We start from the raw sequence: 24,951 nt of genomic DNA on the forward strand, positions 1-24,951 counted from the left end.
GCCCAGCAATGAATATTAATGTCAGCTCTGGCCTCTCAGTGAATCCATTTTCTTGTCTTCTCTTTCTGCTGATTTTTCTAATATGAAAGAGAAGTCAGATATTCTAAGATAAATTAAATCACAAACTTCTATGTGTACTGTAGAGATTCAGTATTATTTTGGGAGTGGGGATATTCCCACTAGATGACAAAAGGGAAAACATACATGGCAGTCAAATGCCATTTGGAATGGACTGTAAAGGGGCTGACGAGAACAACACTTGGGCACTTGGAAAAGTTTGTGTTTTTAAGGTATGTGGGATTTCAGTGTGCCTAGGAATTACAGTCATATCAGTGGCGTAGCGTGCAGGTCAGGAGGATGTAATGGGAACATGTTTCCCTTTTGTAGGTCCTTTGATGCTGAAATTTCTTAAAAAAACCTTACAGAAAACTTCAAAACATTAGCCCTTTCTAACTGAATATGAGACTCGGGGTAAAAATGAAAACAGTGAAGTTCCAGAAGCGTAGAATTTGTTTCCCCATTTTGAAGTTTCATTAGTTTTTGGAACATGAGAATTCGTTTCTGTGCCTAAAAGGTGTGACCTCCCCCCCAGCCCCAACTCCTTCTCTTTTTTTTTTTTGTCCTAGGGAAAACCAGCCCCAAGTGAGAGGTGATATCCAGGATAACAAGTTATTAAATTATGCAATATGCTACCAAAGGGACTGAGATATTGTTAATATAAGGGCAGCTTAAGGAGAAGTTGATGCCTAATCTGCATAAGAAGGTATCACCACCCATACAGCTATAATCACTTTAAGAAATGCTTTAATTCCAGTAGGAGAGTGTTGTGGTTTTGTTTTTTGTTTTCTGGTTTGATTCAAACTTCCCTGTAAGTCAGTTAGCCCTCTTGTACAGAATGAAAATATGCTGAGGACTATGCCAACAAAATTGTATTTGTTTCAGAACATATCATTCCTAATACCAAAAAAGTTCTACTGAATATAGAATATCCTGCAGAGACTTAGATCTACACAGGGAGCCACAATAACAGCATCAAGGTTTTTGCACAACTGTAAGGGGCCAAGTCATATAGATCTGTGTAGATTAAGAATGTATTTCATCATGAACCACGGCCAGCAATTAGCAGTATGAGAGATGCTCCCTAACCACAGCTGGAGAATCTGTAGACAAACACTGGAAATTTTCAGTTTCAACAAAAATGTTTCTTGGATTGAGATGGAATTTCATGGTACATACATAGATCACACAAAGCAGATAGCCTAAGGTCAGGGGAATGGCAAAGACATGACTACATTTATCTCCTCCTTAATCACTCATCTACTGGCTGCCCTCCTCTGTAATTTTGTCTGTTTCTAGAGAAAGTTTTTGAAGACTTTTGTATTGTCTGAATGCATAATGTAAAAGTTTGATGAAAACTCAAACACATTCATGTGTGGGAGAAGAAGACAGTGTCCCACTCACTTCTGTGTGTATCATCAGCCTATTCTTGTAATATTTTGGCAATGTACATACTCTTAAATGCATTGTCTCCTTTTCTTTCCCTGTGTTGTTTTCAAATTGTCATTCCAATCTTGTCTATTTCTAATTTACATCTGGCTTTTTTTAGCTCTTTCTACCAGTCTTGTATTTCCTTGTCTGCTAACTTCTTTCCCTTATCTTGTTTTTGCTTTTTTTTTTTCTTTCAGAAAAATCCAAAACATGAAGTTGTAATATGAACTATAAATTGGTCAATTATTCACCTTTATCTGCACTTTAAAATGTCATTGTCAGCAGTAATAGGAGGAGGGGAGCTTTTCTCAGGAATGCTGTATACAGTGACAGAAGATGGAGGTCACTAATACTAGGGAAGAGCAGCCTTTAGAAAGGGGCCTGAGAGTAAAAATCTGTACCAGTAGTTATATGTAATTGTTGTTATATTTTATATTCAAAATATCTTTCCAGTGGCAACAACAATAACAATTGTTTTTAATTCTCTTTCAGCAACAGGAACAAGATCCAACTAACTTATACATTTCCAATTTGCCACTTTCAATGGATGAACAGGAGCTTGAGAACATGCTTAAACCGTTTGGGCAGGTTATCTCTACAAGGATACTGCGGGACTCAAGTGGGACAAGCCGTGGTGTTGGCTTTGCAAGGTACTTCAGTGGCATTAGCCATGCTGGCAACTATTTTCCTTTTTTTAATTAAACAGGCAGGAATAGGAAGAAAAGGCAGAAATTCTTAAGAACGACCAAGCTTTTAAAGAAAAGGGAGATCTAAATGGAGATACCAGCAGGGTTTTGTTAATTCTTCCTTTGGTAAAGCAAATATGGCTGTGTCTCATCTTGCTTAGATGGCTAACTCTGAATCTATTGCTCTTATTGGACAACTATCTAGAATAAGAGTTCACTCTCCACTGCTTCCTCCTCTTCTCTGTGCTTATTCCTTTCCCCTCTATTGCTGAACCAGTAAGCAAGAGTTATGCAGTGCTTCACAGAAACTTCTGTGATGTTTTCTGGCTTTTGAGGTTTGAATTCAAGACAAGAGACCATAAAGAAGAACCCCTCCTCCCCCCCACCCTTTTTTCTTTTTTCTTCATTAGTTCCTCTGAGAAAATCAACTCATCGTTCCCCTTGGAACATCGGCCATTTGAATTTTCTTTCATTAACACGTCGTCATCTGGGAAAGAAAATATTTTTATTCACTTACAGTAAATCTCACCTTAAAATATTTGACAGCTCGGTCAAATATCTCTACCAAATCAACAAGAACAAATATTTTCCATAAAGTAGTGTATACCTCCCAAATATTCTGTCCATGTGAGTCTACTTTTTCTCTAGTTAGTTCAGTTGTTTGTTCTGGGTTCTCTTCATTGAAGACTTTTCTGTGCCTTTCTAATATTTTTGTGTCTCTCATTCAGTCGCGCTTTAAACCTAGTCTGGCCATCAAAATTTGGGGGCTTTAGATAGGAGATTTCTATCATCAAAAATAGGGGCATGCTTTGAGCAAACTTGCTTACTAACTCTACCTTGAGTCAGTGGTATTTTAGGAATGCTGTTATTCTAATATAGCCGGAAGATGTTTAGAGTTGTATGCAAAAGTCCAAAAGACTTGTGTGTATCCAAAACCTCGCTTGTATTGAAGACATTAAAAGAGATTAGTTTTAAAGTATTTTCTCAATAGGTTCTGTGTTATATATTGTATGTTTTATAGATGTACATAAATGTGAAGTTATTTTTATATACATTGTTTTATTCACATACATATATTATACATAATTTATAGAATAAGCTGTTGCTGTCATATCTAATCAGAATTTCTCCCCTTCTGCAAGGTAGATATTGGAACATTTTTGAATAAATACCAGTTAAAGTTAAAATTCTCCAAGAAATATGTAGACATTAAATAAAGATTTTAACTTCTTGCCTTTGGGAGCATTTTATTAGGTTAATAAGGAGTAATATATTTTATCAAGTCCAGACTTGAGTCTAAAACTGAATTATATTGTTTGTTTCATGTGAGACAAAAAAAAAATTAGATTTCTTTGATACAGATCCAACAATCCAGAACTTCTGAAAATTCTCTAGAAGGCATTTTTGAAATTATGAAGAAAACTTCTTGTTCAGTCTGGCATTTTGATGATTTTGCTTGTTGTCCAAGACTGTATTTCATCAGCCTGTGCAGAAAGGCTATCAGAATTTAAAAGGTGCCAAGACTTAGTAATTTTTAGTACTGCTTCTTTGCTGCTGAGGTCATTGGCCTAATTTGTGGATCTGAATTACAGAATTTAACAAACAAATAAAAAGAAAATCTCTGTTCAACAATATCCAAATATCATCTTGCAGACAGCTGCAAAATATATTCTTCTTTTAAAAGAAATTTTGTTATACTTGCATGTCCCGGTCATCCGTTGCAACTTAGTCCAAGCTGGCAGTTTGGACTGACACATCTATGTTGCAATATAAGGATGTAGCTGCAACGTGTGGAGCCACTCCCAGACTAGCACCAGCTCACCAGCAGTCCTCCCAGTCTATTAAGTCTAGTTTTGACAACATAAGTGCACAAACCTGTTCAGCGTGCTGGATAAATTCTCAGTAGCCGTCACAGCTATTCTGTTACTGGTTCCTGTTTTGAAGGTAACTTTGAAATGATTAAATAGGAGGCAGGTACATCATTTAGTTGGGATGATACGTATAAGGTAAAAGCTGCAAAGGCAGTTTGGGTCATGCGGTCAGGCATGTTTATATTTAAGTTTATTGCTCTTAAACTGCACAGACACTTCAGAATCCTCTGTCAAAAGTGGCATGAACATTTGTTATATGTATCATGAATACTATGGATTCAGTTATGAGTGATTATGGATCAGCCTTTCTGCTTCCTTCAAGACAACATAGGTACTTTGTACTATAGCTGTCCAAGTTATGTTCTGCCTGATTTCTAAGTAAATAAGGGTATGGTATTTGCAGTTTGGAACTGACTTTGGCCTCAGAGTGCATAAAATGTTAACAGAGTTTGGTTTTACCTTTCTGAAGTTGTGTGTCCTTAGAAAACATCCTCTCTCTTTCTCACACATGGGAAAGCAAGCCACAAAAGTGAAGCGAGAAAAAGCAAATGTGCTTAAAAAAAATCACAAACATGGGAATCTGGGTGAGTGTTTAATTTATGTAAATTATTCTTTATTTTCTTAGAATGGAGTCAACAGAAAAATGTGAAGCAGTGATTGCTCATTTTAATGGAAAATTCATAAAGACACCAGCAGGAGTTTCTGGTATGTTGCATATATTTTTAACAAGATGTATGAATGGGTTACTGCTGACACAGTGGAAGCCTTGATTGTTACACTGATTGTTGTATCTGGCTTCTTGTTCAGAGGCAGGCTTATTAAAATCAAACTGTGTCTTGTTGGATGACTGTAATACTTGCTCACTTGGAACACAGTATATCACTTTTCTACTGTAAACCTCTTCTAGGAATCTAGTAGTGTTCTCTCCTAGCAGATAGACTAGCAGCTAAGATGCCTTGAGCCAGCTATGCGCAAGTTTACATCCCACATAATCCCAGTTGAAGTCAGGAGACAAGTATGTGTTGTATGTGTATCAGAACAGAATTTGGCTGATTGTCCGTGGACAATTTTTTTTAAGACAGGCAAAAAATGGACTACTTTTGCCATCTGTTGGTGATTTTTTCAAAGTAATTTTCAAAAAAAGATTTGATTAGAAAAAAAATAGATTCTGTAGCAGTGCCTTAGTGCCAGGCACTTTCATTCATTGAGGAGCTGTGACTCTCATGTTAAAGCAGGATTTGGGGTCCTTCAGGAAGATGGAAGGAGGTCAATGAAGAATGCTACTTCTAGAAATGTTGTGCAAGGCAAAATGCAGAGAAGCTACATAGTGCAATTTTGTTGTCATGCCAAGTTCCTCATCAGTTTGCCTGCTTTGTCAGCACTGTTTCTAAGACACAAAATGTATAGTCCATAAACACTTAAAAATGAGGAAAGGAAATTCAGAGCAGCAAAGTAGAAAGAAAAGAGGACAATGAAGGAGGAAAGAATACATGCCTGACATTCCAGGTAGCTTTTGGTAACCGTTTTATTGAGAATCCTAAGTGGGAATTTTACAAGTTACATTGTTGATGTGGTTGCTGAAGCCACCTTTATTCCATTGGTGAAATGTTCTTTGCAGCCAGACCCTGGCACTGAGGAGGAGGAAAGCAGCCCTCAGCAGGCAGACAAGAGTGTGGCTTGTTTAATAACACTATGTGCATGCCTCATCCCTGAAAGATTACTCCAGTTTGAGGCAGTCCGTGCTGCGGTAGGGATGGAAAGCTGCTTCAGAACACAGGAAACCACTCCCTTCACCAACACTAATCTAACACAGCGTTTTGACTTCCCTGGCTTGGCTTTTGCAGACCCTTTGTACTGGGATTGATTGACGAGATTACTTAGTTAAAACTTTGTTATACATAGGGGCTGTAAAATTTACTTTTCTATATCATATATTTAGCAATCTCTGTTTTATGAGATGGAAAATCGCTTTAGGGGCAAAGAGATCATGGAACGATTTTCTCTGAACGCTGATTGTACTCTGATCCACCCTCCGTGATTAGTTTTATAGTGCTGCTATGGCTTGGACATAATTAAGAGTAAAAAGTATGGAGAAACCAAGAGTTCAAATTAACATATAGGTGTTTCTATTCAATTAGAGCCAGTAAAAAAAACTGTAACAGAACCTCCTATTAGTCCTTTTTAGATTGCTCATTTTTATTTTCTCTTGCATTATCCTGTTCTCAATGAAGAAGCCATCAAGCATGTCATTGCTAATCATGCTCTGTCTCTGGTGGGCCGTTGCTGAAGCTGGAGTTTCACCCTTATATGATCAGGTTCAACCAGGTAGAAATAAAAAGTTGCTGCATGGAATTGTAAGAATGATTTCTGCAATGTGGAGGAAAACATTTACCAGAAAAGTGTGATTCATTAGGGACAAGAAATTTGCACAGAACTGGTGGTTGTCAGAAAGTGGAAACTAAAGAGGGATCTCAAGATGTAATCCACCTCACGGACTTTAACTTCAAATGCTTACTTGGCAAAGTGGTCATCTAGGCTTTCTGTTAAGCACACACCTCCAGAGACGGATATATCTTTGCTGTCAGCTGTCCTTGCGGTTACAAAGAGTGTCTAGATGAGTCACTCAGAAATAGATAACTCTAAATGTCTGAAAGTCAGTTAAATGAGACGAGTCACACCCTCCATGATGCTGAAAAATGCGACAGATAAGTAGGCGCATAAGGGAGTCATGAGAGCCTTGTTTATTGAAGACTCAATTTTGTTGTATAGTTTACAGCCTCAACTCTACTTTCCCATGCTGGTGCTGATGTATAGCTCCTTGGAAAGGTTTTATGGAGTTCAAATTCTTCCTGGAGTTCCTCACCACATAGCAAGCACGTGTCCAATAATGCAGTCTTATTAGAGGATGCAGCTTATGCATAATAATATGCTGCAGTCTGCCAAACAGTGGGGAAGAGTCATGGGGCAACTGTGGTCTTGGAGTTACCTGCACAGAGAAAAGTAGATGTAGTGGGAAAACTCTTGGACAAACAAAGGCTGGGAAAATGTTTTGAAACAGATTAGCATCTTTCAGGGTTATAGAGGAGCACGTTCAAATACATGCATAATAAAATTGTAGAACTGGAACTATGTTTAAATTAAAACATTGTGTCCTAGAAACTTGGCTAAAATCAGCAAAGGGAGCTGGCTATAAAAACACTGTTATCAGGATGAGGAGGGTAGGAGAGATGGGCCTGTAATGAAATAGGTGTGGGAGGAAGAACATCTGTTCAACAAAAACATGCTTTCATAATGCAGCTTTGTTATTTTAACTAACTTTGGGTTTAAATGGAAGAATGGGTTAAACAGAGTTACAGGAAGCATAGATGAAACCTGCTCTGGAACGCGAGAAGACAGAACAGAAAAACCTCTATGAATCTGAGAGGGCCCAGGGTAGCACAGGGTGGTCACAAAAGCATCAACTGTAGAATTGAGTGAGTGACTGGGCATTGATGATCCTGAGCAAGCTGAACCCAGGTGTAACAAACAATTCAGGCTTTATTATCCTGCTTCATGTTAGCTTACTGAAATGTATTCAATATTTAGTGTGTCCTTGTTTGTCCTCAATCAGGAAGAAGGAAGGTTAGCTCAGAGAGCAATTTCAAATGCACCGCAAGTGGGTATAATCCTAAAACTCCTAGGAGTGGTGTATTAGTTTCACCATTTGTTCTAGTTGGGGTTTGTACTTTTGTTATGTAAGTTATTGTAATAGTTTGTCCTGTTTTATGGGCTATGACTTTCTGTCCATTTCTGTCAAGACTTTGATTTTTGTGTTTCATTCTCTTCTCAACTGTGTGTTTATTACGTGATTGCTATAATCTTGAAATAACTTTTGCATTTAGTTCTTTTCTCTTTAAAGAATTATTGTTTTCAATGAATAATGTGATATTTAAAGCTTTTCTATTCTCCTGTGAAATGTGAAGCTCATGACGTGAATTGGAGGAAACAGACTAGACTAGTATAAGGAGCCAGGACACAGAAGATGGGTAGTGAGGACAGAGCAGCATACTTAGCCTCCCTCCCCTAAAGATGATACTTAATGTTCACTATCTTTTTGTCTTGTGTTGGACCCATAACAATTGCAGAAATGATCTGCTGGACAAAATCATGAAAAGCATCTCCTCCCTATCACAGCAGCACATAGCTGCATGATGATACATGAGAATAATTATATAAATAATTACATAAAGCAGTTGTGCTGTAGAATACGTAAGGTATGCGTAAGTCTGAGTGTATTTGTATCTCTTACATTTAAAATGAAAAATATAGAAGTTAAAAAGTTATGAATGTTTTATGTCTGTTGTATAGGCTTTATGGATTAGTTATTACTTCTTTCACTGAAAAATAACTTACGTGATTTTGTTTTAGTGGGTGTAAGGTAGAGAGCATTTCTGTTTAGCAGCCCATACCATTTTTGCTTCAGGAATGGTGAGTTATGGTGATGACCCAAAAATCAGAGGTTATCCTTGATCCACCCTCCTCTTCCCACTTATGGTAAAAATATTGGTCACTCAGATTCTGTTTTAGGGAGGAAACTGAGGACAGGTGAGAGAGCCCTGCTCCTGCCTGTGCTCTTGGCGGCAGGCTAGGAAGAGGTCCACCAGATGTGGTAGACACTACTGTTTGAAATGATTCTGACCTTGGACATCTTTCTAATGCAGGAGAGGAGTGAAAATGGAGCCTGGAAATAGTTATCTTGTGACAGTCATTTTCGAGCTTTTTCTGTTTGCTTAACTTCACAAGGTATCCAGCATTGCAGATGTCTATATAGTGAATTTAAGCCGTTTGACCATAATCTCACATTTCTTAGTTATCTTTCACAGATCCTTTAGAAATAATCCATAAACCACATTTTGAAAACCACTGCTAAAGGGTATCAAGAGGTCACAGTGCTGATGTTACTCCTGATTGTCATGCTGAAGGCAGAGGAACCAAGATTTTACCCATTATATCAAAGATTAGAAGCTTTTACTGCTCTAATTCTCATAGTTTGTAATTACTGTTTAGCTTTAAGAAGCAACATTGGAATAGAAAAGAAAAATACTACTTAAAAGCACTCAAAATATGCTCCTGTGACAAATTAAACCCTGTGTAAATTATTAAACACAGTGCGCAGGGTTACATTTCTTTATGTGAAGATTAGGATGGTAAAGAGTATACATTTTGTTTCTCTTTAAACATATAAAGCTACTGAGATCTTGGGTTGCGCAACTACTTTTTTAATTCTCTCAGCTTTTGGCAAAAGTTTCTAGCTGTACAGGCTTGCTTTATCATTAAAGCAATGTTTTAATGTCGGAATTCATTAATCCCATACGTTACTAGAATATAAGCAATGAAAGTCACTAGAAGATGCCATTTAATTGAAAACTGATTGAAAGAATAGTATTTTAAAATTATTTTGTGTTTTTTAATATCTGAAAGCAAGCCTCATTGAAAAGTTGATAAAATTAGCCACATAAAGTCAAAGGTGTAAACACAAAGTCCAACGTAAGAACTTTTGTTCTTGCATTTATAGTATAACCTGGTACATATTTGGGTAGACACTGAACAAATGGAGACTGAATTCTAATGTACACATGTGCACAACATGTGTATGACAAGAAAGTATTTACTCTCTGGACTAATATTGCATTCACATCTTTCTTCTGTAAAAACATTATCCCTAGACGAGGGTGATTCAGAGCAGGAGAAGAGCACAGGAAAGCTCACAGTTACAGAACACCTCCATGGCAGCAGCTCAACAGGCATCTACAAACCATTGAGAGTGTCTGGTTTTTTTTAAGCGTCATAGAGTGGGCATTTTAAACACGATGTCTTAACTGCAGAAGCATAAACCCACTATAAGTTGTAGCCTTTTACATCAGCTATCTCTTAGCTGTGAACGCAACTCTGAATATTTATACTGTGCCTCTCTGCCTTGCACATACAGACAAGTTACTGAATGTAATGATCCCCTTCATCACTGGGCCTGCACACTTCCCAACAATTAAACAATAAAAATGACTCTCCCTTCCTTCCTGGACCACAAAAAAAGATTGCTTGGCTGGTCTGTAGGGCTTGTTGGAGTTTTTTGGTTTTTTATATATATATTTATATATACATATATATATATATATAAAAAATATATATATATAAAAAATATACATGTTTGTATGTGTAAGAGAGAGAATATCTTACATATTTGTGAAAAATGTGAGGAAAGGCAAGCTGAAGAAATAAATTTCAGATTTAATTTTGAAGAGAGTAAGGGCTATGTTCATTCTTGGGTGGGAGGGGGATCAATAGATCATACTTGGCTCCCATGAGGGATTATGTCCTCATGACCCGCACTCTGATGACCATCAGTCATTGTGTTCTTGAGGCAATGAACGCAGTAGTACTCAGGTCACAAGTATGGAAGAGCAGCCAAAAATTGCAGTTAGGTTTTCAATTGCAGCAGTCCCCACTATCAGTGTTCACATCTTGAACTGGAATCAGGGAAGGCAAATGCTATAGACCCTTCTCACAGCAGCTGGCAGTATTAAACAGACGGTCTGCTCCATTTTTTTTTAATGTGAGTTGGAGCTTTCACAGCATTTGGCTTCATTTATGGACACAGTGAGGAGCAAGAGAAGCTGGAAGGTCAGAAAAACAAGGGTTCTCATGACCAGATCTGTGTTCAGTAAGACGGAGAACCAACTTCTGGCAAATCACAAAGTAATGCCTTTTAAAATTTTCTTTTCCATTGCTGCAGGTTTTGGATATTACATATGCAAAATCCAATACATGTGGATAATTCTTGTTCCATTTTTTCTTCCTCTTTAAATTTGTCAGGAAAGTGTTTCCAATGCACCGCAGAAGATGTTTCATCATTTAAAATTTAGCTGTTTTCAGTTATCTACTGACAAGGAAAATCATATTTATTCTTAAAATAGCTTTTTACGAACTTTTTGTTCAAACAGTTGGACAGGTTTACTCTGACTTTTTGAAAAAAATTATCTTTATCTTGAGACAGTGATGGAAAATGTAAGCACAAATAAAGTTTTCAGAAAAGTTTTGTACAATTCACTATGGGGATTTTTAATGAAAGCATAATGTAGCTTTAAATAAAGTATTTACTACCTGTGAGTGCTATAATACAGAATCACAGGGCTAGAAACCTTTAGGTATTTTCTGATGTCTTTATAAGCTGTTCTCATGCCAGTTTCTTTTAACTTCATCCAAAAATTTATAGTGTGTATTTTGGAAGTCACACATGCTTCCCACAATACTAGATGGTTTGAAATAATTTATAACTAACCAGAGATACTCAACTCAGGGAAAAGGGTTTTTTTCATTTAAGGCAGTTAAGTTTGGCATTTGGATCTCAGCTCTCCCTTTCTGGTGGATTTTTTTTTTTCCCCTCACTGTGTAAAATCAGACTTAAAATATTTTCAGACCAGACCCTGACAATTGTACCCATATTGACTGACATCTTCTGAGATTAACTCCTATTTCAACAGAACTGTATGTGGATTAAAATGCTGTGTGAAATGACCAAGGTTATCGGGATCTAGTTTTTATAAAGTAACATCAAATTATCCATCAGCATATTGATATAGTACCTTTTTGCCCCAGAAGTTGCATCTCACAATAGAAGACCCCAAAGCAAAACTCAATTCTGGGAATGCCAAAAATCTCCTCAGAAATGCAAGATTTTTGAAGACAGTGATCTCCAGTTTCTGTCTCCTACCTCAGGGTTTCTGTTATTTCCTTGTGCATTTACTGTGCTGTCCAGATGTCTCCAATACTTTTTCCAGTGTCATTAGTCTAACCTTTCCCTGGTTTATTTTATGATTATAGGATTTTAATTACCATTTGCTGTAAGATAATGCATTTTAAGTTAATTCAGTTGTCATGTTCAGTACTAAAGTCTGACTCTCTGATATTAAAGTTATTTGACCTGGCTGAATAACAGCACCCGGGTAGGAGAGGTATGAGTCTTTGATGGATGTGTGGTCAGTGTTGGAGATGAGACAGGGAACCACATACCAGTTCTGTCTCCCAGTCTATCCATCTTTTATCGAGAAGGCTGTCAAAAGATGTATCATGCAGGAAGTGGCTATTTTGCCAGTAGAACCAGAGCTAGTGTTTTAGGTATGCTATCCAAAGCCAGGGCTGACTCGGCCATTAGTGCTGGTTTTGTGCCAAAGTTTTAAAAGTCAAGCTCTTTGCCAGGTTATAAGCCTCTGAGGTTTTCAACCAATCATCTTTTGTGAATGCAGACAGAGGGAAGAGCACATCAGCACTGGCCATGGTTATACTAATAGATTTTGTTGCATGATACAGATATGCTAAAATTTTTTTGGGGGTTGTTTTTTTGCGGGTGGCCCTCCTACTGCATGTGTTTACTCTGCATTTGGAAACTTCCATGTTTTCAGATTCAGCCGTGTCTCATGAAGGTGTTTCCAAACAGAGAATGACTGGAGGAGTGTCATGGTAAAGCTTAGATAGCTCATGCTTCAGGAATTATTGGCAGAGAAGTGTTCACGTCCAAGTCATAACAGTGCTTCCACCCTGTGATTAGGGAGGGTGTGGTCTGATGTAGCAGATCTGGGCTTCAGCCATAGGTACTTGGAAACTATTGCAGTTTAAGCTAGTAACAAGGAAAGAATACCATGCAAACTTTTCTTTTTCATTGCTTGAACTTTGAGACTAAAAATTGAAGTCATGGTGAGGATTATGTTATTAAAAAAAAAAAGTATAGCAATACTGTTTCATGACAGTATGCAAAAAACAAGCTAAAAGAAAAATCTTGAAGAATTTCTGGTTGTGTTGTATGCTCTTTATAGAGCAGAGATAAAAAGGGAATGGACAGTTGTGGCATTTTTACAGTGCAAGGTGGCAGGAGATAAAGGTACCCACTCCACCCTGCTGGTTAGAGTAAGTGGAGGTGCTGTGCCAGCTGTTCTGGCTGTTCTGGATGAGCAGAGTAGTTTAAGTTTTGGGACGTTACTGAAACCTCCAAGGGGTGGGGGAAATGTATTAAAGGCCTTTGGCCAGATTTATTCTCCACCCTCCTTAGATGTACCTCCTAAGAGGCAAAGCTGAGAATTCAGATGGCAGTTCTCATTCATCCCCCGACCAACAGACACATACTCAGGATATACAGACCATGTTTCTTTCCAGCAGGTTTTAGAGCAGTAGTTTAAAATCAAAGATATAAGGCATTCCAGATGCTCTGTTTGTGTGGCAGCTATCTTCGTGCTATGCAGAACAGTCGTTGATGCTGTAGTCTGAGTCCGTGTTATTTAACTGTCAAATGGGGAATATAACTTAAAAAGCATACCTCATTTGGAGTGCTGACCACCTGTGTATGAACGCTACTTCAACTAATATTCCTTCTTTCTTCTCAGTTCCTGCAGAACCTTTATTGTGCAAGTTTGCTGATGGAGGACAGAAAAAAAGACAGAATCAGAATAAATATATACAGAATGGAAGAGCGTGGCACAGAGAAGGCGAGGTGAGACTTGTAAGTCCTCCCTTCAAGCTTTAGTGTGGGTGTACAATAATGAATACTTATGAAAATGATAGGCATTGAGACTTCTTGGCTTGGCTCTTTGGCATATTAAAAATGTGCAAGCAACTCTTACCTGACAGTTTGCAACTCTGTAAAATACTTAACTGTATCTTTCTTGAGAGGTAAAAAGGCAAAATGCAAAACACTAAATCCTACCTCATTAAAGTGATCAATAAAATCTCCTTCAACTTGGTCAGGAATACGCCTGAGATATTTCTCATATTATAAAACTACCTGGAGCATAACTTTATTTACACGTAGTAAATAATCCTTTGATTTATGCAGCACTGAAATGCACATCCCTGTCATAAGATTAAAATAGTATACCAATGCAGTGCAGCATTAATTTTTTTAGTCACAGCTTTTTTAATCTTTAATGTTCAAGATAATAGTTTCATAGGCTTACAGTTGTTAGCAAGCCTAGACACCTCATTTATATAAGACAAGAAAATTCAAATGTGTCTTCTGAAAAACAGCACTCCCCATTCATTCGTATAGTTAATATATTGTAGGCAACACCCTAACATAATCATCTTCATGCCCTGCCTCTCAAACGCACACATGTTCTCTTAGCCAGGTATTTCATAGATTGCATTTTGTTCCTCATGCTGGGAACTTGGAAACTTGTATTCATAGCCAATATCGCTGACTCTCTTCACTATATAATTAACTTCTGTTGATTAACCTTTCCCTAACTTATAGTAGTAAACTAATAAACTATTTCAATACAAATTTTCAGTTAAAAATAATACAACTAAAGGAAGATTAAGAGAAATAATTTACAATCAAAATGAATTTTGTCAACTCTCTCTTTCCACTTTTTTTTTTTTTAAAGGCTGGAATGACACTCACGTATGATCCAACCACAGCTGCTTTACAAAATGGGTATGTTAAATAATGGTACACTAAGAAAACAAAAGTTGCATTATGAAAGATGCACAGAACTGACATTTAATAAATATTTCTTCATTTTCTAGATTTTATCCGTCACCCTACAGTATTACAGCAAACAGAATGATCACTCAGACATCTATTACGCCATATATTGCTTCTCCAGTTTCCACATATCAGGTTTGTATTTAGAACTTAGTAGCTGAAATGGTTCATCGGAGCTTATGTTTATTTATCAATTGCTACATCTGGTTTTATGAATTCTCCAATAATGCTTCATTTTAATGAAGTGGCCTCTTCATGCTCTACAGCATGAAAATGAAGGCCTTAAAAACTAAAAGTGCGTTTGTTTCAGGAAGCACAGCAATTTATTGAGATATGTGGTGTCTTGCAAAACAAAGTCTCTAACTTGTGCTGATGGCTAAGCTATTTGTAGCTACTTCTGCATTTCATGTATGATTTTTCATTTTCTCTTGGTCACGTTCTTTTAATGTCAGTAATATATCTTTAAAATAATTATTCTTTATTTTAAACCTTCTTGATTTAGTTAAATGCTATTTCAAAGATATTTCTCCATGCTTTTTTTCTCCAGGTTGTTTCAGTGCAAAAAAAAAAGCCCAACAATAATGTGTTACATAGTTGTACTAAGAAGGGTACAGAAACTTGCTTGACATTAGAGAATGAAATTTGAAAAAGAGTTCAAACGACGTTAGCATTCAAATTCAGTGTTTTCATATTCAGAGTAAAGAATTTAATAGTCTAGAACTGTGTTTCTAAACCAAAAGTTACTTTATTTTGAACAATAAATTAAAACATTAATCATGCACATTCTTTGTTCTTAGAGCCCAGTCCAAAGCTTCCTGAAAAGGAATTTTGATAGGTGTCATCCTGAGACCTCACTAAGGGATACTGACAAACAATTCAACATGCTGAGAAATTATATGGAACAGTTTTGTACTTTGATGTAAATCTCTTAGGAATACTCGATTTTAGGGCATTGTACATTTCAGTTTACAAGCAACTTGGATTTAATGCAACTAGTATGGCAGTCTCAGATATATGCTCTATAATTACTGCCTTGAGACATGCCAATCAGCCCAGTGTAAGCTAAATGATCAGCTATTTTGGCATTTTACTGTTTAACACATAGATGAAGTAGACATTGGTGATTCAGGTCATAAATAACCAAAACTAATTAAATTTGGAAAATTCTTACCTCTGTATGTCAGGGGAAGGAGAAGAGGCTGTTTGCTTTTTAGTGAGAGAGACGTGCTGAGTTTTCTAGCTTACTGTGGGTGAAAATGAATATAGAAGGCTATGCAGAAGGCATATAGAAGGTTAACAGGCACAGTGGGCCGTTTGGTCAGTATTCCCTTGCAGAAATTTCCACATACCTTCCCATTCCAGGTGAGAAGAATGAGGAAGAATTGTCTAATATTAGTTTGGAGTCTAATGCCTTCTGGTGCGAGCAAAGCGTTATGTAGGAGGTAAAACAGTGTACTCTGGGGTAAAGGGCAGCTGGATTAATTTTATATTAATTTCTGAAGTGACTTATGCAACAAAATATTTGCTCTCAGCAGACAGTGCTAGTACTGTATTTTTCAGTATATACATTCTGCTTTGTACAGCAATACCTCAAAAATTACAGCAAGTTCTTACCCAGAAAAATATTCCAGTAGAATTAGCTGCTATTCTTTATTAAAATATAAATTATTTATCAATATAAGACTCTCAGATATTCAGAATCCAAGTAAAAGTTGGAAGTTGGCATGGAAACATACTTCTTAGGAATATTGTGTCACTTTTATGAGCTTATTGAGATGGGCAGGCCACAAAACTGTATGTTACCAGAAATGTTGTTACCAGTATTGCAGTATACATGGCATGGAGCTTAAATTGTTGTGGATGGAGTTATTAACATCATTACACTTAAAGTGCCCCAGTAATAGGAACTGAAAATTAAAATTCAAGTATTCTGTATTGGGGAGGAAGGAGGTTCTTGGCCAGAAGAGTTTCACAATATGAGCATTAGTCACATCTTCATCGCTGATCCCTCCTCACTGAACCCTGCAGCATTCTGTCATCTACACAACAGGATGTATCACAGGAGCATGATTTATTTATTTTTTCTTTGAGGCATTGTATAACCTGTTCCTAGATTTATTCTTATTAAAGGTAAACAAATTTAATGAAGCTTTGGCTAGTGTTTGTTTCTGCAACTCCTGTATACACAAATGACACTACTAAGCCAGTTACTGTCATAGTACGAGTAGATTTAGCCAAAGCTTTCATCAGGCTATGCCAGTATTTTTGCCATTAAGCTTTGGCCTGAGCAAAGGGAGGGTTCAAGTGTTTTCCATTTTGAACTCCTGTTTGCTCTTTTCTGATTGAAAAGAAAGAAAATACTACTCTGATTTGAAAGTCAGTACCAAAAGGAGGGAAGAAATATTTCCATCTTGCAGAAAATATCTCACCTGGATTTTTTTCAAGACTGTCTGTCTACCTGTCCTGTTCACAGGACTCTGGGAATGCTGGTAGAGGTGTTTAAGGGGCTTGAAATGTCCAGCAGCAGTGGTGAGTCAGTTCAGCATGTGTAGTGCAGGTCAGAATCCCACCTTATCTTGCACACCTACAGGAGGCGGAAAGGAAACATTTCCCTTTTTCCCTTTAATATTTCTTGCAACACACTTTGAAAAGAGCTGTTGCAACCATCTCTTTTTAAGTAAGATAACCATATAACCTATTAGTTTACCTTTTAATCTTTTTAATTTACCTGGTCATGCAAAGTTAGGCATCCTGCCACAATTTAAGTATTTGGGTAGTCAGTGTTTTTGGAGAGAAAACATGCTAGTTGCAAGAGCAGAAATGCTCATCAGAATCTTCTCCCCTTCCTGTGCTTTGGGAGTAACGCATCGCAATATCTTGGAGAAGAACAATTCTCCTAAATCTTCTCCTTGTTCCCGGAACAAGACTCCAGCAGAATTCCTGGTTTCTTTTTCCCTTGTGAAAATCCAATAATTTATTTTATTCCAATCACACTAGAGGGCAAAGGATGCTATACCTTCTGAGATCACAATCACTTTTTCCCAAAGGAATTTCAAAGGCAGAAGGTGCCTCTGTTTTCAACACAGCAGAAATCTCTCATGCATCTATTTGAACCCTTTCAGTGTACTTGATAAAGTTTCTGAGACCTGCACTAAAACCATAGTGTCCTGTTCTGAAAGGTGTGTGTGGTATATTGTCTCCAAATTTTGTTTCTGATTTGCAGGTACAATAAATACACTTTTCATAGAAATCAATGTTGCTCCACAGAGTTAATACTTGCATTAAAAAGTGAATAAATAAGGGAGAGGGCTTGTTAACATGATTTTTTTAAATTATTACTATGTCTCAGTTGGAGTATTCAAGAAAAGAATGACTAAAACAAAAAATAAAACACTGATTTTGTTCCAGGTTCAGAGTCCTTCTTGGATGCAGCCTCAACCATATATAATGCAGCACCCAGTAAGTCTTTATGCTTCTCCATTGTTGTGTTACTGATTGTATAAACACTTTACATACTTTAAATAACAGGAGATAGGTCAATTCCCGCCCAATTACTTCCAGGGTTTTGACAATTACCTCATGATTAAATAATGGATCAAAGTGAAAAGAGAAACAAAGATAGTAACCTGAATTGGGGGCATATTTTATTAGGAAAAAAAAAAAAGAAAGTTGCCTTCAGGGTATCAAGGTGATGAGGACAATTAAGAGTTACCAAGTCAGCATCCTGAGGAGACTTTTTTCTTTTTCCTTTTAATTTATTTAAATGGAAAGCACTTTGCAAATACCAAAGTTTTACATAATATTTACCTATCAGGAGCTGGAATTGAAGATCCAAGGTTTTAGAATGGGTCTAGAACAGTTCAGACCAGATAATTTGTGAAAGACAGATGGATGTGGCGATATAAATGACATTATGGGCACTCACTTGAGAAAGCCTGCATAGCTTGTTCTGGCTTCACCACTCACAGTAATGCTAGTCTCCCTACACTTTTGGCTGTGGCATCTGTACCAGACTGTCAGGTATTCTAATCTATACTCTCTCATGATATTTTGCTTCTTATCTATGCCATTTGCCAATTAAGTACCATTATATCTGAGACTTAGTAGGTTTCTTGACATGAGCATTACAAATAATAACAGGCGCTTTAACACACGCGCTCCTGTAGTTAACAAACAAGTCTGTTTCCAGATATAGACAGGATATTGTCTTGGCTTTAATTAACCTCTCCATGCAGATTATAGAATATGAATCTTCTTGGCAGAACATTTTCTTCTTGTGCATTTAGAGAAGGTGATACTGAACCAGAACACCCTCTCACACACTTAATTGTTGTTGTATTTGTGATTTTTGATGTTAAACACACACAGACACAACTGGCTCTAACTTTTCTCTCTATCAACACAGATTTTCATAAAAATACATCTTGCAAATTATGCTGTGAAAGACACAAGTTAACATGTTACAATGCTATAAGGTGTATTAGTTTCACAGGTATACAAGATGAGATTTCACAGCTGAAAGAAAAGACCTAGATTCCTGACTTAAGTTCAGTTTTTGCCTGTGCAAAGACTGGTGCTGTCTTGCTCATTTGCTTTGCAGAGAAGCCTGCAGTCTACAGACAGGAAATTCTTTTAGTGTTTGATGTGCCTGTGACTCATTTCATCTACACTGATCACGTGGTTGTTTTTCCAACTGTACTCTGTAGGGATGTTTTCTTTTCTTTTTAAGGATTAGTTATAGATTCAAAATACTGGCTTTCAGTACACTGCAATTATTTCTGTTAGTTTTGAGCCTCCATCAATTTTAATCAACACTTCTGCAAGCATAGGTCGTACGAAGTATTTGGAAATGTGTTTTTGCAGAAAATGATTGGTAAAATGAAATTTGTTGATAACCCTCCATTTCAGATAACTCTGAAAACCTTATGAATGTGACCTCCACATTTAGCAATCATCTCAAGTGTTTAAAAATCTGACATGTACTTTTTTATGAAGTTAACAAAATGGTACAGGAGTGATAGAAAGGTCATCACAGTAGCTAGTATTTAGACAAAGAATCAGTCTTTTACTCTGCATTGCTTAACCCACTCTTCTAAAATGTGCGTGCTAATGAAACCAGCCATTAAGTAGGGCAGCTCTGTCTTGTGTGTGAACATCACATGTGACAGGTAGAATTCTCATAATGCAAATGTTCCTCCAAAGCCTCCATTCCTAAAGATGAGATAAAAGTTTCTTCCTAAAGCCTGACATTCCAAAGCTTAAGCTAAGTGAATCTATACGTGGTAACATGTGCAGATTTTTGGTTTAAAGTTAGCATCTGGTTAAACTCATATTTTACAAAGTGTTTTCAGCAGGTATCTCAAGTGCATTGTACGTCAGTTGCATGTTCAAGAGGAAGTCAATGCAGTTCTTGCCCCATTACCAAAGCATGCAAAGCGCATCTGCTCGAGTAGAATATTCAGAACGTCCCAGACCTGCTTCCTGAGCCAGTGCCTGGGATTAAGGAGAGTTCTTTGGTATACCCCCTCAGAAGGACAGCCCATACTTAGACTCTCAAATCAAAAATGTAATTAACATCTGAGTCTTGCTGCAACCATTTTTTTCTTTCTCTGTTTTAATAGGGTGCTGTACTGACTCCCTCCATGGACCACACCATGTCACTACAGCCTGCGTCGATGATAAGCCCTCTGACACAGCAGATGAGTCATCTTTCATTAGGCAGTACTGGAACAGTATGTAGCAATTTAATACAAAGCAGAATTTACACAAGTAGAAAATACTGCGTGTAGATCACAGTATGCATGTACAGCTTGCATGTAAAAAAAAGTAATCCTTTAAGTAGTCTTTCATCCAATAAAATATTAAGAACTGTCTCCATTTTTAAATCTTACTCAGCAGTTTTTATTCAGTCTGTTAGCTGATCAGAAATTGGAAATGAGTAGATAAAATAGATCAAAGCAAATGAAAGGAATCCAGGAGGTAACTCCAAAGTTGTATTGAAAAAGAAACAATAGTTGTTTTTATTCTTCAGGAGATCAGAGTTGCAGAAAGTAATACAAAGTGTGGAACAGAAACGAAACCAGAAGAAGAGATGCAGGCTAGCTTCTAACTGAAAGACCCTTCTTTTTAGAGCAGATAGAATTTAAAAAAGAGAAGATGGTGACTGGGATTAACAGAGAAGGAAAAGTCCTTTACCTAGTCTTTGAAATCTAAATTTGAGTTTTCTCAAAACAGGTATCTCACTTTTCTGAAAAGCCTATTGATTTCAGACAGAACAGTCTTTCTCTCATGAGCATTGCTTCAGGGAAACAGTCAATATCTATTAAACAGTATCATGATAGGTATTTTGAATACTCTTAAATTTATATTGGGCTTTAACTCAACTTAATGGACTCTCTGTCTTTCTAGTACATGCCAGCCACAACAGCTATGCAAGGAGCCTACATACCCCAATATACACATGTCCAGACAGCAGCAGTTCCTGTTGAGGTCAGTATATTGTATAAAAGACCAGAGATGGGAGACATGAATATGATACTAGATTTTTTTTTTTTTTTTTTGCTAGGAAAACTACGGTTTAAAGCCTAACATTGTAACTGTGAATGTGCTGTGAATACAATGTATATTAAAACTATAAAGTGTCATTATTCTCAACTAATATAACTGGTATTATAACAAAGAATGACCTTTGTAGCAGTACAGTACTTGGAGCAGTCTTCCGTATGAGCATAGCTCAGACAAACTTTGTGTTTTGTGAACTTCCAATAGAGACAAGCCAGGGGTTATAGTGTAGTTTTGATCTTTCATTTAGTTCTCCTGAGAGCAAACTTCTCTACCAACAGACCAAGATGGTAACTTTTTGCAAAGAATCCCGATTTTACCCTGGCATCGCAGGATGCTGTGCCTGTTTGCCTAATAAACCCCTCTGCAAGTGCATTTGAAGAGCATAACTAGATGGTAGACAATCGTTTCTCTACTCTTTTGACTTACCTTGTAGCCTTTTATAGGTCAGTACTTCTTTAACAGAGGAGCTAGACAAGGTATGCTGCAGCTCTTATATTCAGAGTGAGGGCTAGACAGTCTCTTCCAGAGCGTGTAAGAAAAAACCATTTCATTTCAAAGTCTATTTGTCCAGAAACTCCAGAACTTGCTTGGTTCAGTTTATGCATCTGCCCATGTCGGTTGGAGAAAGACTTTTGGTAATTAGCTGATTGCACGGTCTGCCAGAGCTCTACAAGCTGAATTAATTCCTTGGGTTCTGGGAATCTGTGTGTGGAGTCCCAACTACAGTTTTTTGTGTTGCCTAGTGCCAATCACACCACGGTACTCAAAGCGATAGTGTTTGTATGTGTGGTAAGTAGATCTCATTCTTCTTGCTGTCCCTTAAAAGGAGAGGGGCAGAATGCTCTTTCGCACTTGCAGATGGAAAATATGCTAGCAGTTATTTGCTCCCTCTATGTTTTTATTTCTATAATGTCAAACGTTTGTGGGTTTTTAAAATTATCATCAAAGTAACTGAAGAAATAAAAGGTTTGCATTATCATTTTATTTCTCTGTTTGCTGAAAGGTAAATAAATACAAAGTCAACATCTCAAATTTTGAATACCCCCCTTGAGGAATGTTAGAAAGACTTTAGATTTGAAGACTGTTAGTTGCATAAGTCACATAGAAATACAGGTTGCAGATAATGCTGCCTGATTTTGTGTCTCATATCTTGTTTTCCATTTTATTTGCAGGAAGCCAGTGGTCAACAACAGGTTACAGTAGAGACGTCCAGTGACCATTCTCCATATACGTATCAGCAAAATAAGTAACTGTGAGGTAGGGGCTCATCCTGTCACATGAAAGATGTTAATTCAAAGATATTTTATTTCATAACTTACAGTACTCTGTATCAAATTTTCTTTTTTTTATATCTCATATAAATAACACTGATAATATCTGGGCACAGGCAGGGAAGTTAATTTGAACTTGGCCAGAGTTAGAAGCCAGGAAAGGAAGCACAGGTTCCAGAAGTGAGTTAATGAATTATGAGTAATAGTGTTTTAATAATTTCTCTATAGCATAACTGGATTACTTTGTATTTTAATTTGTTCATCTTGGCAGCATGCTGTATACAAGAATAACAATGAATTAGTGCAAAAATACTAGAATCACAGTGCTAAAAGGAACTATATTTATACATATAATATCCTCTAGTTCTGTGGTACATGTAAGATTTGAAAGCAGCTTTGCGACTGATTTACAGACCACAGTCAGGGGGGTGGTCTGGTAGAAATCCTTGCTGACCCCTTCTCCTGAAGGCTTTGCTGCTCATCCTTTATTCTGGGAAAAAAAGCAGTTTGGTCCAGAATTTTGTAAATTAATTTTTAATCCATGTCCTAGCTTGGCTCTAATTCCAGAATTGTTTTACTTCTCTAGTCCAGGTTTCCTCTGGTTTTGCTTGCATGGTCTTTATTTATTAACCAATCATTAGCTTTACCCGAACTCCTTCCATGCAAAAATTTTGCTTTCTGTAGATTGCCATCCTGAAATTACTGTTTTCAGCAACCATCCCCTTCTCCATCCTCTGAGCTTTAAAATTCTGGAATTTAGTTGTTTTTTAACTCATCTTTTTCCAAGTGCTTTGTAAGCCAGGTAACTTGACTACATAATTTTTGTTATCAAATTTTGTAAGACCTTATACTGAAAAATTCTGTTCAGCTGCAATAATGTGCTAGAGGCCGTCTTAGAAGGGTTTTTCTACAGCTGTCACGGCATTTATTAGATACTCAAAAATCATAATCAGTTATGTGTGAGGAACTTCTAATGGTGTGGTATTCTCCCTAAAATGTATAGGTCTAACAGTACACACATTTTGCTGTTACCTTTGATTTTGTGGGTCAGCTGTGTCATTTGACAACACTGCTCTCATCCCCATTATTGGCATAACAACTTCGTGTATGTTCAGGAACGTAAAGATAGAAACAAACCAATGGGGAAACTTGGCACATTCAACAGATGGCACAGTCTGCATAGCGCAACATATGACCTGTGTTTATTATTGTAGTCTGGCCAAATGCCGGCATCTAGAGAAAGCCCACATCCTTGATTGCTTCCAGGGCAGGGAGAAAGCAAAGCCACAGGCTCTTCTCGTTATTCATCTTCTAGTGTTAAAATCATGGCTCCTGCATGTTTCCCATGCCAAGGCTATTGGCTGGTGTTAACCGCTTTTTAAGGAATTATTTGTTTTGCCTTAAGTCTCCCCTGTGGGCATGTAAAACCTCCTTACCAAGAGAGATCTGTGGTAGGCAGCGAAGCGAAGCGTAATCCTGCATGGCATCTCCCTGTCCTGCCTCTCTCTCCCAGCCTGTCAGTATCTTTCCCATAGGCTGGGGCCAGGCAGGAGGAGCAGCATCAGTCTCCTGAAAGGAGGACGAGATGTGTTGCCATCTGAGACACATTTTGTAACGATGACTCTCTGTAGAATACCGAGCTCTGAGCAACTCTGTGTGTTTGCTGTAAGCCAATCCTCCACGTATTTTATTCTTCAGAGAAGTACCGATACCTGTATTTATACGCAGTAGGAGCCAGTGAAATCTATGTCAGCAATGGGTATGGCAGTGGGCACGTGGGGAGGTTAATATTACTCAACTGATTTCAGCCTCGGAGTATGGCATTTGGTATTTCTGTCCCTGGAACATGTTGGTACTTGTCATTTCTCAGACAGGTGAAGGGGAGGGAGTTGACAGTTATTTCTCGCCCTAAATACAGGGAGCACTGCAGTGTGTTAATTGTTGTGGCTTCATTACTATTGTCAAATCGAAACTTCTTTCTAAATGCATGTGCAGCACTTCTGGGAATGTCCTATTAAAAGTCGGTGTACATATTGCCATAAATAAGAGGTAAATGACAGCTCGCACATTCGCACAAGTGGATGCAGTCAATCAGAAATACACAGCATCTTTCCTTTAATGGCTACATTTAATAACTTTATAGCTTCTTTTCAAAAAGTCGCTACTATGTGAAAATAGTCAAGGGACTTGAAAAAAAAACATTATAATTATATACGTACCCGTAAATGTACAAACCTTAAAATACCAGACTTTGTCTTGCATTGAGAAATTCAAGAATTGTCTAAACTTTTTTTCATTAGGTGGGTATTTTTTTAAACCCATATGGCAATATGGTAATATGTGCCAATATAGTAAATTGAGAAGTCTTCCTTCAAATTTAATGAGCCCTGAATTGCTGTTAAGTATTAACCACCATGGAGGCAGAGTAGCTGTCTCTGCATTAGCTGTTGTACGTAGCTTCCCTGAGACTGCACCGAGAGAAAGTTGTGTTCCTCTTCCAGAGATCAAAAGCCTTGGAGATGCCACAGGAGTGTAAGCTCACCACACTCAACCGCTTT

The 24,951-nt window shown here is 37.4% G+C and overlaps 1 protein-coding gene across 5 annotated transcripts in view; it reads left to right on the forward strand.

The window, feature by feature from the left end:
• Positions 1 to 24,951, forward strand: part of RBMS1 (RNA binding motif single stranded interacting protein 1) — a 148,141-nt gene that overhangs the window by 121,441 nt on the left and 1,749 nt on the right. For 4 of the 5 annotated variants that reach the window (XM_068407501.1, XM_068407504.1, XM_068407503.1 and 1 more), the window contains 9 exons: positions 1,981 to 2,138; positions 4,671 to 4,750; positions 13,459 to 13,574; positions 14,458 to 14,507; positions 14,600 to 14,693; positions 17,967 to 18,017; positions 20,180 to 20,290; positions 20,967 to 21,047; positions 22,295 to 22,379. In XM_068407501.1, the coding sequence (XP_068263602.1) occupies positions 1,981 to 2,138; positions 4,671 to 4,750; positions 13,459 to 13,574; positions 14,458 to 14,507; positions 14,600 to 14,693; positions 17,967 to 18,017; positions 20,180 to 20,290; positions 20,967 to 21,047; positions 22,295 to 22,372 (819 nt within the window). In that variant the 3' untranslated portion in view covers positions 22,373 to 22,379. The remainder of the gene's footprint in view (positions 1 to 1,980; positions 2,139 to 4,670; positions 4,751 to 13,458; positions 13,575 to 14,457; positions 14,508 to 14,599; positions 14,694 to 17,966; positions 18,018 to 20,179; positions 20,291 to 20,966; positions 21,048 to 22,294; positions 22,380 to 24,951) is intronic. The other variant, XM_068407502.1, reaches the window with a different exon arrangement.

This window comes from Nyctibius grandis, chromosome 9, assembly GCF_013368605.1.
Source record: "Nyctibius grandis isolate bNycGra1 chromosome 9, bNycGra1.pri, whole genome shotgun sequence".
NCBI lineage: Eukaryota > Metazoa > Chordata > Aves > Nyctibiiformes > Nyctibiidae > Nyctibius > Nyctibius grandis.